This window comes from Cinclus cinclus, chromosome 19, assembly GCF_963662255.1.
Source record: "Cinclus cinclus chromosome 19, bCinCin1.1, whole genome shotgun sequence".
Classification (NCBI taxonomy): Eukaryota; Metazoa; Chordata; class Aves; order Passeriformes; family Cinclidae; genus Cinclus; species Cinclus cinclus.
Window position 1 is genome coordinate 11,197,942 of NC_085064.1, and position 14,266 is coordinate 11,212,207.

At 56.6% G+C, this 14,266-nt stretch overlaps 1 protein-coding gene across 1 annotated transcript in view; it reads left to right on the forward strand.

Moving 5' to 3' along the window:
* Positions 1–14,266, forward strand: part of ABCA2 (ATP binding cassette subfamily A member 2) — a 31,374-nt gene that overhangs the window by 14,724 nt on the left and 2,384 nt on the right. Inside the window, exons 14-42 of the mRNA XM_062505661.1 lie at positions 329–502; positions 583–685; positions 1,228–1,342; positions 1,691–1,881; positions 2,113–2,263; positions 2,551–2,755; positions 3,200–3,364; positions 3,664–3,844; positions 4,130–4,342; positions 4,651–4,847; positions 4,928–5,110; positions 5,525–5,709; positions 5,798–5,918; positions 6,618–6,905; positions 7,908–8,114; positions 8,243–8,345; positions 8,700–9,006; positions 9,102–9,388; positions 9,561–9,666; positions 9,963–10,074; positions 10,501–10,561; positions 10,818–10,992; positions 11,076–11,191; positions 11,634–11,781; positions 11,991–12,114; positions 12,945–13,077; positions 13,251–13,368; positions 13,488–13,666; positions 13,968–14,109. Of these exons, the coding sequence (XP_062361645.1) occupies positions 329–502; positions 583–685; positions 1,228–1,342; positions 1,691–1,881; positions 2,113–2,263; positions 2,551–2,755; positions 3,200–3,364; positions 3,664–3,844; positions 4,130–4,342; positions 4,651–4,847; positions 4,928–5,110; positions 5,525–5,709; positions 5,798–5,918; positions 6,618–6,905; positions 7,908–8,114; positions 8,243–8,345; positions 8,700–9,006; positions 9,102–9,388; positions 9,561–9,666; positions 9,963–10,074; positions 10,501–10,561; positions 10,818–10,992; positions 11,076–11,191; positions 11,634–11,781; positions 11,991–12,114; positions 12,945–13,077; positions 13,251–13,368; positions 13,488–13,666; positions 13,968–14,109 (4,790 nt within the window). The remainder of the gene's footprint in view (positions 1–328; positions 503–582; positions 686–1,227; positions 1,343–1,690; positions 1,882–2,112; positions 2,264–2,550; positions 2,756–3,199; positions 3,365–3,663; positions 3,845–4,129; positions 4,343–4,650; positions 4,848–4,927; positions 5,111–5,524; positions 5,710–5,797; positions 5,919–6,617; positions 6,906–7,907; positions 8,115–8,242; positions 8,346–8,699; positions 9,007–9,101; positions 9,389–9,560; positions 9,667–9,962; positions 10,075–10,500; positions 10,562–10,817; positions 10,993–11,075; positions 11,192–11,633; positions 11,782–11,990; positions 12,115–12,944; positions 13,078–13,250; positions 13,369–13,487; positions 13,667–13,967; positions 14,110–14,266) is intronic.

The window sequence follows — 14,266 nt, forward strand, 5'->3', positions numbered from 1 at the left end:
AGGGGTTCCTGAAACTTTGCCCTTCTCCAGCTGTGCAGTGGAGCCACTGACTTTGGGATGTGGGTCCCTTGGTGCCTGTGTTGGGTGGATGAAGGGGCTGAATATCTCATGGTGCCCATCCTCTGCCCCATGCTGCTGTCCTGGCTCTCCCACTGACATGGCGTGCTGTCCGTGTGCCTTCGCATCCCACTGGGGTCTCACATCCCTTGCCATGCCACTCATCTCATCCATGGCAGCCCTCACAGTGCCCCCCCCATCCCTGCCTGTAACTGTGGCCAGCTGATGTGGCTGGCCCCTGTGGACTCCCTAGTTCTTCTGCTGCCCACAGGTGTCATCTTCCAGACCAACAGGGATGGCTCATTGCCCCCCCATGTCATGTACAAGATCCGGCAGAATTCTAGCTTCACAGAGAAGACCAACGAGATCCGGCGGGCATACTGGCGGCCTGGCCCCAACACTGGCGGCCGCTTCTACTTCCTCTATGGCTTTGTCTGGATCCAGGGTAAGTGTCAGCGCCCTGCCACAGCTGCCCACAGCCCTGGTCCCTGTGTGCTCAGCCTGGCCTCTCTTTCTCTTCCACAGATATGATGGAGCGTGCCCTCATTAACACATTTGTTGGCCACGATGTCGTGGAGCCTGGCAACTATGTACAGATGTTCCCGTACCCGTGTTATACCCGGGATGAGTGAGTAACACTCACCTGCAGGACCTTCCTCCTTCCACTTTGTGAGCCAGGATATTTTAGCTGGGAAAAGGGAACAAGTTTGGGGGCCTGAAAGAGATTGATGGCACTGGAAGTGATGAACAACCAGTTCAAGTCCAATTCCTTGGACTACCATGCTCAGGAAGGCAGGGAAAAGTAAAGGAATGGCACATGGATCTGTCAATGGTTATGGATTACAGTGGTCTGGAGGCAGCACCTGTAGAAGTCCCAGAGCCACGAACACTCCTGGGTAGGAGGTTGGAGAAGGCCCCATCCACACCAATGTAGGCAGGGCTCTGGGGCTGAGCTACTACCTGCCTGTGAAGGCTTGCCAGCCACACACTGGGTTGTCCTGTGGGCTCACTGGAGAAGTCATTTTAGGACACTAAGGAGTTGCTGAGTTAGAGACTGGTTGTCCCTGAGCGGTGGGAGAGCCCCTCCAAGGCCCCATGCCCCACGGTCTCCACAGGTCTCTGTGGCAGTGCCACCATCCAGTTCTCTCTTCTCTTCGTCTACCCCATCAGCTTTCTCTTTGTCATTGAGCACATGATGCCCCTCTGCATGGTGATCTCCTGGGTCTACTCAGTGGCTATGATGATCCAGCACATTGTGACAGAGAAGGAGCATCGCTTGAAAGAGGTAGGGATGGTGGAAAAGATTCCTGGGGAGGAGTGGGCATATCTGAGCCCTACATTCTGTGCCATATCCCAGTGCACCTTCCTTGTATTTCTGGTTGCATGAACCAGGGCAGATGCAGATCCCAAATCCCTGGGCTGAGCTGGTCCTTCTGAGTGTCCCCAGCATGAGATGAGCCCTGCCCAGACCTGGAGGGAGCTGAGCTCCTTGGCACCCCAATAGAGGGTGTTGTGTCCTGCCCACTCCGGGCAGCTCATTTGGTGCTACCCCTTGTCCTCTCAGCCCAGTGAGAATGGAAGCAGGGATGCACAGGGTTGGGGACAGCTCCTCTGAGTAATTTTGACCTCACAGGTGATGAAGATGATGGGCCTGAACAATGCAGTACACTGGGTGGCTTGGTTCATCACTGGCTTTGTCCAGCTCTCCATCTCGGTCACAGCACTCACTGCCATTCTCAAGTACGGCAAGGTCCTGATGCACAGCGATGTCCTCATCATATGGCTCTTCCTTGCCATCTATGCTGTGGCCACCATCATGTTCTGGTGAGATGCCTGGTCTGTGCTGGGCAGTAAAGGGGTGTGGGCAGTGTTGGGTTCTTGTGCCATGGAGCGAGGGTGCTGGGAACTATGTGGGCAAGGACTGGTGGAGGGACACAAGTCTCTCCAAGCAGCTGATTTGGGGAGCCAGTTTATTGGCTCAACACCACCAAAACCAGATGGTATGGGGAAGGTCTTGGTGGGGCAGCATCCAAGGAGATGCTATCCTCCCTACAGCTTTCTGGTGTCGGTGCTCTACTCCAAGGCAAAGCTGGCCTCTGCTTGTGGTGGCATCATCTACTTCCTCAGCTATGTGCCATACATGTATGTGGCTATCCGGGAGGAGGTGGCACATGACAAGATCACAGCCTTTGAGAAGTGCATTGCGGTGAGTTGGCTGCAGTAGCTTAGTCCCAGGTTTACCTCAGGCATTTCATATCCAGTACAAAGCCACCAAGCTGTCACCAAGCCCTGGGCAAGTGACTGCTTGTATGAACCAACTCTCTGTGGGGCTTTGGAGGTATTTCCAGAAGGTTTAGTGCCTCTCTGGGCCAGGAGCATTTCCATGGGGCTGGGTGGGGCCGCACTGGGTAGGAATTCAACCCAACCTGTTCTTCTGGGGCTAGCCTGTGGTTCCTACTGACCTCCCATTCCTTTCCCTCCACCTCTTCACAGTCCCTCATGTCCACCACAGCCTTTGGGTTGGGCTCCAAGTACTTCGCGCTGTATGAGGTGGCTGGCGTGGGTATCCAGTGGCACACCTTCAGCCAGTCACCTGTGGAAGGAGATGACTTCAACCTCCTGCTGTCCATGATGATGCTGGTCGTGGATGCCATAGTGTACGGGGTGCTCACGTGGTACATTGAGGCCGTGCACCCGGGTACGTGTGGGCAGAGGGGTATGAGGGCACCCCAGACCTTACAGGAGCCTCTTTGCTGGGTGACACCTGCCCACATGTCCCCATCTGCTGGTGTCAGCCAGGTGTCTCAATTCAGCTGTAGCAAAGTCAGAAGTCCACAGCTGAGACACCGATCCCCCTTATCCCCCTTGTGGAAGCATCTCAGTTGCTCTCTGTTTTTTTCATTGTAAAGCTGAAGTGTGAGCCAATCCAAGCCAAATCCCAAAGGACTTTGTTTCCTGGCACAGCCTGCAGAGCTGCCCTGAGCCCAGCTGGCTGGAGTTGTTCGTAGCCCTCACCCCTGCAATGGTGACCTGGGAAAATCCCCAAGCCTGCGCCCATGCCAAACTCTGACCCAGTCCTCAGCAGCTACTGCATGGCTCTGGGTGTAGGGTTGGCCCTGATTCCTTGGGGCTGTGGTTGCAGGCATGTTCGGCCTGCCACGGCCCTGGTACTTCCCTTTCCAGAAGTCTTACTGGCTCAGCAACGGGCGTGTGGAGACCTGGGAATGGACCTGGCCATGGTCACGCACCACCCGCCTCAGCATCATGGAGGAGGATCAGGCCTGTGCCATGGAGAGCCGGAGGCTGGGTGAGGCCAGCTGGGGGCGGCAGTGGGTGGCACAAGGGTGGCCCTGGCCCTGCCATGGTGTCTTGCCTTGGCCATGGACCCCTGTGTTCCAGTCAGGGCAGGATACTGGGCCAAGCACTGTGGCCTCTGGGAGCTGCCACTGTGATGTGGGAGAGGGAGAATGGGCAAGAAGCAGAGGGGAAGGAGTCACAAGCCAGCATAGCCACCATGGGAGGGAGGCGGGTCAGTTCGTTCCCAGGGAGCCCTACTCAAAGCTTTCTCCCCTCCCCTGGCTCCTCACCATCCTACTGTCACAGCAGAGGAGACTAGGGGCATCGAGGAGGAGCCGACCCACCTCCCCTTGGTTGTCTGCATCGACAAGCTCACCAAAGTCTACAAGACAGACAAGAAGCTGGCACTAAACAAGCTGAGCCTCAACCTCTACGAGAACCAGGTTGTGTCCTTCCTGGGGCACAATGGTGCAGGCAAGACCACCACCATGTGAGTGCCTGTCCAGGAAGACAGAGACTCTGGCCAGCTGCAGGGTGTGCAGCAGGGGGTTCAGGATGTTTCTGCTGAGCCCTGTAGCAGCTGGTGCCACGCTCAGAGAGCAGCAATGTGGGTGTGGGGCTGGCACAAACATGGGACAGGTAGTAGGCTCATGGCCCTGTGCTGATACTGCTCTGCCTGGGGCCCAGCAGATGCTCCCAGAGGTGGTGGTTGGGATTGGGTCTGGACTGCGGAGTATGAGCTCCCTCACGCTGTTGCCTTTCTCCATCCTTCCAGGTCCATCCTCACTGGCTTGTTCCCTCCAACATCGGGCTCTGCTACCATCTATGGCCACGATATCCGTACGGAGATGGACAAGATCCGAAAGAATCTGGGCATGTGTCCCCAGCACAATGTGCTCTTTGACAGGCTGACAGTGGAGGAGCATCTCTGGTTCTACTCGCAGCTCAAGAGCATGGCAGAGGAGGAGATCCGCAAGGAGATGGACAAGTAGGCACCCTCCAGCTCCTTTGTCTTCATCCATACCTTTGGCACGAGTGAGTCTCCTTCCTGCTGGCTGTGCCATGGGGGGTGATCTGGTGGCAGAGGTATCCCATGGAACAGCTTCACCAAGTGTTTTCCCACCCTTGGGGTGTCAAGGTGTGGAAGTGAGCAGAAGATGTTCATAGCCTGACTGCAGTCTCAGCAGCCGAAGGCTGCAGATACCATGAGGGGAAGAGGCATTACATACTCCCTGCAGGCACTGGGCATCAGTACAGCTCCCCCCAGCATTCCTGGTGCTTCTGCCCTGTCTCTAGGATGATTGAGGACCTGGAACTCTCCAACAAACGGCACTGCCAGGTGCAGACGCTCTCGGGTGGCATGAAGAGGAAGCTGTCAGTGGCCATTGCCTTTGTGGGTGGGTCGCGGGCTGTTATCTTGGATGAGCCTACAGCTGGTGTGGACCCATATGCCCGAAGGGCCATCTGGGACCTCATCCTCAAGTACAAGCCAGGTGAGCAAAGCTAGGGAGAACCTGGCATGCACCTCTGTGTCAGCCATGGCCCCTCTGCTGAGGCTTTGTGTTGCCATCAGGGAGGACCATCTTGCTCTCCACACACCACATGGATGAGGCTGACCTGCTGGGGGACCGCATCGCCATCATCTCCCATGGCAAGCTCAAGTGCTGTGGTTCCCCACTCTTCCTCAAGAGCACCTATGGTGACGGCTACAAGCTGACAGTGGTGAAGAAGCAGTCAGACACCAGGAATGGCACAGGTCTGGGGAGCAATATGACCCTTTGTTAAAGGACTAGATGGCACCAGCACTTCTTCAGCCCAGCGAAGGAGAGGTCAACATCCAAGTACTCCCATCTTGAGGCTCCTTAGGCCACACAGAGGGCAGAGGGGATGGGGCAGGGGTGTAGGAGGTCCCATTGCTCAGCCTTAATTTTTCCCAGATGGGTCTTTGGCTAGACCTTATACAGTGGCATTTGTCTCCAGGTGCTGGTTCTCTCGAGCCTGTGGGTTGCCCACTGAGATGTCCAGTGAGGGCCACATTGCAGAACACCATCCCCAGTACAGATAGGGTGACAGGGAAGCCCCTATGGCACTGGGGAGTAGGGGAGATGTGGTGGGTCTTCATGGGAGGCCAGATGTCAACTGACCAATGGGTACTATCCCTCTGTCCCAGAGCCAGGCCAGCCACACAGCCCCTTGGGCCACTCCTCTGTGAGCCCCTGCTCTGAGCCTCGTGTCTCCCAGTTCATCAAGAAGTACGTGGCCTCCTGCCTCCTCATCTCAGACACCAACACAGAGCTCTCCTACATCCTGCCCAGTGAAGCTGTCAAGAAAGGCTGCTTTGAGAGGCTCTTCCAGGTGCCTGCAGGGGCTGGCAGAGTGGGCAAGCAAGGGGCTGTGGCACTGTAGACATCTGCCCTCCTCACACAGTGCTTTGCTCCCACAGCACTTGGAGCAGAGCCTGGAAGAGCTGGACCTCACTAGTTTTGGGCTGATGGACACCACACTGGAAGAAGTCTTCTTGAAGGTGTCTGAGGAGGATCAGTCTCTGGAGAACAGTGACGTGGGTATGGGTGCTGGGGGGGGGCACAAGGTGATGCTGGGGCTAGTGAGGGGCTGTGTGATCTTGCTGGGCTCGGTAGCTGCAGGACTCTGCTGTTCCAGGTGGCAAGATTTCCAGCAGAGCCCAGCCAAGGGCAGCTAGCCTCTGCTCCACTCTGGGTTTACTCCCACCTGGAATAGTGGCTAGCTCTGGTGTCCTCAGCACAGATCTCCAGAGGACACCACAGAGATGCTCCAAGGGCTGGGGCGCCTCTGCCATGGAGCTAGACTGGGAGAGCTGAGGGTGTTGACCTGGAGAAGAGGCTATGGGCACCTTCTGGTGCCTAAAGGAGTCTTGAAGAAATGAGAGAGAGGGCAGATAGTGTTAGAACAAGGGAGGAATGGTTTTAAACAAAAAGAGGAAAAGTTTAGATTAGGTGTTAGAAGAAAATTCTCCCCTGTGAGGGTGGTGAGGCCCTGGCACAGGTCATGCAGAGGAGCTGTGGGTGCACTATCCCTGGAAGTGTTTAAGGTCAGGTTGGATGAGGCTTGGAGCAACCTGGGATAGTGGAAGGTGTCCCTGCCTGTGGCAGAGGGGTGGAATGAGATGAGATCCTTTCCAGCTCAAGCCAGTCTGAGATTCTGTGATACAATCCATCCCCAGTTGGTGCCATGCTGCAGTGAAGAGTAGCATGGCTGGTGGCAACCCACGTGTTCCCTTTCAGACATGAAGGAGTCCAAGGATGCCTTGCAGCCACCCACTTCTGAGCTGGGCCTAAAGTCTGAAGCCAACGGGGAGCCCCTGGCTGAAGCAGCCATGCCAGAGAAGCCTGAGGTGGAGCTCAGCAACCTGGTGACCTGCTCCAAGCTGGCGCAGTCACAGGCCTCCCTGCACTCAGCATCCTCAGTGGGCTCTGTGCGTGGTGATGAAGGTGGGGCTTATTCCGAATTCTTTGGGGATTATGTGCCCCTGTTCGATAACCAGCAGGACCCCGATAACGTCAGTCTGCAAGGTTGGTGCCGCTGGTGCCCTGCCAGCAGCAGGGGCTGAGGGAGTCACTTAGCTGGGACATGGAGGTCTTGCCCAGGGCAGGCAGCTGGCCCAGTCCCTCTGGGCATGTGGTTGTGTCTGACATGGGTGGCTGTGACTGCTGGGACAAGAGCCCCTGGGGAGGGGTCTGATGGGGCATCCAGAAACCCAGCACCCAGAGAGCCACAGCCTGGGTGGGAGGGCTGGGAACAGCCTCTTTCCACAAGTTCGTACCCCTTACTGTTAGGGTGTGCATGTGCCAAGGCATGGAGCCAGTGAGAGCAGCCAGTGTTGGCTCTGCCTCTGCTTCCTGCAGGTTTCCAGTGCCACCTTGCAGACTTGCCCCACTAACATGCTCTCTTCCCACACTGGCACCAGTTGGGTTTCTCCTCTTGGTCCTTGGGCACAGTGTCACCTTCCAGGTGATGGCTTCACCTGTCATACCCTGCCCTGTGTGCAAGGGATGCTGGGATTGCTGGATAGAGAGGATGCAGGGAAGTGCCTCGAGGTTATTGCTGTAGTCAGAGATCCTGTTTGGGTTATCTCACAACTCTTGTGACTAACTTAGGAATGTGCCACCTCTTCCCCCCCAGCAGGTCTGTGGGAGACAGAGCTCCCACTGTCTTGCTGGGACTCGTACCTGTGTCTTGTCCTCTGTTCCTGACTGTGCTGACCCTTCACTAGCTGTCAGAGCTGATGGGAAAATGGAAGGGTCCTAGAAAAAAGCACCAAATTAGGTTGTTTTTCTTTAACTATTGTCTGAATTTTCATTTTGAGGCCAAGAGGAACCCGCCTGCCAGATACCTTGCTTCCCACTGCACTGCTGCTGTGGCTGGGTGGCAGAGTTGGGGTTGGGTGCTGTCCTGACCGTTAGGGTGGCTGAGCTTGGCTGGGTACCTGGCTCAGCTTCCTGGGAGCCCAGGCAGGTGTGGGAGCAGCTGTGCCAGAAGGCTGATGCCCCTCTCCCTCCCAGGGCAAGAAGCAGAGGTGGAAGCCGAGGATTGTGACCTGGCAGGTCAGGGAAGCTTCAAGCTGGAAGGCTCGTGGCTGAAGCTGCGCCAGTTCCATGGGCTGATTGTCAAACGCTTCCACTGTGCCAAGCGCAACACCAAGGCCCTCTTCTCGCAGATCCTCCTGCCCGCCTTTTTCGTCTGTGTGGCCATGACTGTGGCACTCTCCGTGCCTGAAATAGGTGCATGCTAGCCACCTGCATGCTGGGCGACCTGCCCACTGTGGCCACTGGCTGCAGGAGGACAAGGCCAAGGCTGTCTCCCTGTGTGCAGTGTGGGTACAAGCAGGTTCTTGTCCTTGTCCCTACAGGTGACCTGCCACCCCTCATTCTCTCGCCATCCCAGTACCACAACTACACTCAGCCCAAGGGCAACTTCATTCCTTATGCCAATGAGGAGCGGCGTGAGTACCGGTGAGAGCTGCCACTGCTAGTGACCAGCACCCCGTGCCCAAGGCCCATCCCTGACTCAATCTGTGGGACTGTAAGGGGGGCAGGTGGGGAGGGCAGCCCATAGCAGGCCTAGTGCCAGGGCTGGCTCAGGCTTGGAGCAGAGCCTGGCTGGTGCCATGTTCCCTTATAGAAAGCAACCTCTATCCTGGCCACGGTGTCTCTGGGAGATGTGCCAGCCCTGACACTGTGACTATCAACTAAGTCATGCCAGGCACAGGCTGTGTGTGTGCCCATAAGTGCCAAGGCCTCAGGGACGTCCCAGAGGAAGATGGCCACAGTGCTGAGATCGGTGTCTCCTGCTCCTTTCTCCTGCAGCATTAGGCTGTCTCCCGATGCCAGCCCTCAGCAGCTGGTGAACACTTTCCATCTGCCCTCTGGTGTGGGGGCCACCTGTGTGCTCAAGACACCCTTCAACAATACGCTGGACCAGCCCATGCAGACCCTCAACCTCAATAGCAACGAGACCAGAATGCTCGCAGCCAAGTACTTTGATGCCATGTGCATTGACTCCTTCACCCAGGGCCTTCCGCTTTCCAACTTCGTGCCACTGCCTCCATCCCCGGCTCCCTCTGACTACCCCATGTCAATGGATGAGGACCTGCTCCATGCGTGGAATTCCACAGCCTTCTCCACTGTTAAAGGTAACACCTATGCTGGGTGCTCTTGTGTCTGGGATTTGTCTCCAGCAGGGAGGTCACCAGGACCCTGCCTGGCCAGCTGCCCAACTCTCATGCTATCCCCAGCAGCTGGAGCAGGCAGAAGCCTGTGAGCCATCCCTTCTGCTCCTCAGGGACTGTGACCTCAGCCCCCGCCCTGCCCCGCATCATCCATGAGCCCATCAAGTGCACATGCTCCATGCAGGGGACTGGCTTCTCCTGCCCTAGTGGCGTGGGGGGCCATCCCCCACAGATGAAGGTGGTGACAGGGGACATCCTGACGGATATTACAGGGCGCAACGTCTCTGAGTATCTGCTTTACACCTCGGACCGCTTCCGGCTGCACAGGCAAGAGGGGAGGCTGGGAGGGTCTCCCCTGTACCATAGAGCAGGGATGAGAAACTGGGGTCTGGGTTCCAGACCTTCCCTAGGATGCTGGCTGGAGACAGCAGCATGCTCAAGCATGCATGGAGGTGGGGGACAGCAATTGCCACTTCCTCAGCACTGCCTTGTTCCACAGGTATGGGGCACTCACGTTTGGAAACGTCCAGAAATCCATCCCAGCCTCCTTCGGAGCCCGGGCTCCAGCCACAGTGCGCAAGATTGCTGTGCGGAGAACGGCCCAGGTGGGACAGCACCGTACCTCGGGGCAGGGGAGATGGGTGGGGAGGAAAGGGGGCAGTCAGGGACCCCTGGGACTGCTCTGCTGTATTGCTCTCCAAGTGCTTTGGGAGGCTGGAGCCATGGGGGAGTGGTCAGCAGGTCTGGCCCAGTACCGTCAGCCATGGCCTATTCTTGCCACAGCCTTGAGCACAAGGTGCCTGCCCTGGCTGGCTGTCTGTCCCATCCTATCCCTCCCTCCCAGTACATCTCTGGGCCCAGCTCTCTTGCCATCTCCCACTGTTCCTCTCTCCTCCTCCAGGTCTTCTACAACAACAAGGGCTACCACAGCATGCCCACTTACCTCAATGCCCTCAACAATGCCATCCTGAGAGCCAACCTGCCCAAGAACAAGGGCAACCCTGCTGCCTATGGTGAGGATCTGGAGGTGTTTGCGGGTAGGATCATGTCAGGAACAGTATTGGGGCATGGTCCAACCAGGCTCCAAAGTACAGTGTCTACTTTGGGCCAAGCAGGCTAATGTCCAGCTGGAACAGGGGTTCACACACCTCAGCTCTTGAGATATGAGAGCTGGCATGAGCTCTTTGTAAGGCCTGGGCTGGAATGTCCCAAAGTGCTGCCTGAAAGTGCCTGGGCTTGTGACATGTCCAAGGGTGGTCTCCAGTGAGGGGAGGGCTTGTCCTTGAGGTGCTGACTTGCTTCAGAGAGCCCAGCTCCTGCTGAGCTTCAGGTTGGAAACCCATCCTCCTCGGAGCCACAACCAGACAGACTGGGGACAGAGGTCTGTGTCCTAAGCCAGTTTTCATGCTTCCGTTGTTTCTTCTTGATCGTTGTTGCAGGCATCACAGTCACCAATCACCCCATGAACAAAACAAGTGCCAGCCTGTCCCTGGATTACCTGTAGGTCCAAGGAGAGGGTCTGAGGGTGGGTGGCTGTCCCATGGGAGGTAGGGGGCTTTTTACTGGTGATTGCAGGGGAAGGCCGAGGCTTCTGCTCCACAGGCTGCATGGTAGGGAGGGACAGGGTGGCTGTGATGTTGGGGTCCCTGTGCCATGCCCTGCTCTGTGCACAGTGACTGTCCCACACCAGGGTGGGTGGCCCTTCCCCAGGCAACTGAGGGTGATGGAGTCCCTGCTCTTCCTGTTCCCCATCCAGCCTGCAAGGCACAGATGTGGTGATTGCCATCTTCATCATTGTGGCCATGTCCTTCGTCCCAGCCAGCTTTGTGGTATTTCTGGTGGCTGAAAAGGCTACCAAGGCCAAACACCTGCAGTTTGTGAGTGGCTGTGACCCTGTCATCTACTGGCTGGCCAACTACATGTGGGACATGGTAAGCAGGACATGTGGCCCCACTGGCCAAGCCGGTAGCTGTGCCAGGGAGTGGGCAGTCACAGAGCTTTCTGTCTTCTCCAGCTAAACTACCTGGTGCCGGCCACATGCTGCATCATCATCCTGTTCGTGTTTGACCTCCCAGCATATACCTCTCCCACCAACTTCCCTGCTGTCCTCTCCCTCTTCCTGCTGTATGGGTACGTTGCTCAGAGGGGGCTGGTCAGGAGGCAATGGGGATGCTTCCAGAGTCTTACAGGGTGCTGGTTTTAAACTAAAAGACAGCCATTTAGACCAGATATTAGGAAGAAATTCTTCATTATGGGGGTGGTGAGGCCCTGGCACAGATTGCCCAGAGAAGCTGTGGCTGTCCCATTCATGGAAATGTTCAAGACTGGGTCAGACAGCTTGGAGCACTAGTGGAAGGTATCCCTGCCTATGGGCGGGGACTGGATTAGATGACCTTGAAAGGTCCTTTCCAGTCCAAACCATTGTGATTTTCTGCAGCCCCCATAGCTGGTTGGAGTACAGTGGCTGTGAGGGCTGGGGTGGGAGAGCTTGGGAACAGCAGGAAATTAGCAGTCCCAAGGCTGGGGACCCCTCTGCTGCCATATCAACATGTGCTTCTTCTCACCTACCCAGCTGGTCCATCACTCCTATCATGTACCCAGCCTCCTTCTGGTTTGAGGTGCCCAGCTCTGCTTATGTCTTCCTCATCGTCATCAACCTCTTCATTGGCATCACAGCCACTGTCGCCACGTTCCTGCTGCAGCTCTTTGAGCATGACAAGGTATGGCATTCACGGTGCTGCTGAGGGCCACCTGGAAGGGAGATGCTGACATCTGTCTGTGGGGCAGCTCAGGCTTGGAGAGACCTCAGGAGGTCTGTTTCTAGCAGGATCAGCCATGAGACCTGACTGGGCTGTGGATCTTGGGGATCCTGGTTCTTCCACTCACTCAGGGTTATTTGATGGTTGTGTGCTCTCTGCTGTCCTCACAGGACCTGAAGGTGGTGAACAGCTACCTGAAGAGCTGCTTCCTCGTGTTCCCTAACTACAACCTGGGCCACGGCCTGATGGAGATGGCCTACAATGAATACATCAATGAGTACTATGCCAAGATTGGTACGGCCTCTTGTTCTCTCCCTCCCTTGCTCCAGGGTATGTGGGGCTGGAGGGGACCACGATGCTGTCACATCCACTCTGCCTGCCCCATGGGGGTGTGCCAAGGTCCAGAACAACCTGGAGCAAAGAGCCAAGGAGATGAACTCTAGGTGGGGCACAGAAAAAGAGACAGCTGGAGGTCAGCTGTGGCATAGTGCCAGTGTTGCTGGAAGTGGTTCCTTGGGCCATCCCAGATAGCAGCCCCACTGGGAGAAGAGGGTGTGAGCCCTGACAGAGATATGTGACTCCGCTGCTGTGCACGCTGCCTGTGGTGGGCCACGGTGAGACTGTGGAGGATCTTAGTGGCAGCATAGCATAGGTGTGGCAGGCCATTGTGGGTCTGTGCTGTGATAGGAGGGGTGGGGGCTGCAGGAACTCTCCTTCCATACAGGGTTTCTTGGGGGCTATGGTGCCCAGCAAACACAAGCCTTTTGCCACTTACAGCTTCATCCTGGCCTCACAAGCTCCCCTGCTCTTTGCTTTTTGAGCAGCTTCTGTACATAACCCAAGTGCTGCTGGCATCATGAGGGACAGTTTGGGGTCAGGATTTGACAAATCTCTCTTGATTCCACTCTCAGCTGAGTTGATTCATCCTACTGAGGTTGAAAACTTTCCAGATAATTTCCACAGCACCTGTGCTCTGAGAGGGAATCGTGTTGCGACAAGCCCAAGCAGCTGTGGTGGGCGAACAGAGGAGCAGTGTCATTGTCATGGTTCAACTCAGGAGGTACAACCGAGCTCTCCCCATGGGAAGGTGTCCCCAGCTGCTTTCTCCTCTTTCTCCTATTCAGGGCAGTTTGATAAAATGAAATCACCCTTTGAATGGGACATCGTGACTCGGGGACTGGTTGCCATGACAATTGAAGGTTTTGTTGGCTTCTTCATCACCATCATGTGCCAGTACAACTTCTTCCGGAAGCCTCAGTGAGTGTGGTGCAGGGCAGGGATGTCGGGGCTGGCCATGGGGTAAAGATTTGCCATTGGGACCCTTGAACTTCAGGCTGCCCTTCTGGCAGTGTTGAGTGGGAACTGCCTGGGCCTGTCAGGAATGCAGCTCCTGGTCCCACATTCCCCCCTGCCTCTGCCCCCTCCCACAGGCGCCTACCTGTCTCCACCAAACCCATTGAGGATGATATTGACGTGGCCAATGAGAGGCACCGGGTCCTGCGTGGTGATGCTGACAATGACATGCTAAAGATCGAGAACCTCACAAAGGTGGGGGCTGCCTCAGGCTGCAAGGAGACTCCTGGGATCAGCCCAGCCCAGGGATGTGGGTGGGGCAGTGGGTCCAACTGGCTCCTGGTGGGCTGAGTCCTCACACCCTTCCCTGCCAGGTGTACAAATCCCGAAAGATTGGACGCATCCTGGCTGTGGACCGGCTGTGTGTGGGTGTGCGCCCTGGAGAATGCTTTGGGCTGCTGGGTGTCAATGGTGCGGGCAAGACCACAACATTCAAGATGCTGACAGGGGATGAGAGCACCACAGGTGGAGAGGCGTTCATAAATGGACACAGGTAAGGGAAGGCCTGGGGCTGCCTGCTTTCCTGGGGATGGGATGAGGTCTGCTTGGAGGGCTCCCAGGATAGAGCAGTATGAGTGAGCTTTTGTGTCCCAGTAGGACTCTGCAGCCTTGTGTCCTCCTGGGTGACCATCAACCTGGAATGTGGGGCAAGTGACAGTGGCCCTGTGCTGAGGCTGCCTGGTGGGGTTTTACCTGGGGTAATATGCTCCAGTGTAAAGGCGTGTGAAAAGGGGTTCAGCAGCAGTCCTCACGAAAAGAATTCCTTCCCACAAACCCTCAATCCTCTCCTGCAGCATCCTGAAGGAGCTCCTGCAGGTCCAGCAGAGCTTGGGCTACTGCCCCCAGTTTGACGCACTCTTCGATGAGCTGACAGCCCAAGAGCACCTGGAGCTCTACACCCGCCTGCGTGGCATCCCCTGGAAGGATGAGGAGCGGGTAGGGCTCTGGGCAAACCAGTTGGCATCATCCAAGGGCTGGTGCTGTGCCACAGGGATGGCATCTCACTGGGCAGCAGCAGCAGCCTGAGCCACTGCTGCTGCTCTCATGGCAGTGCCACCCTGGCAGTGTGCCCACATGGACTGCCAGGGCCAGG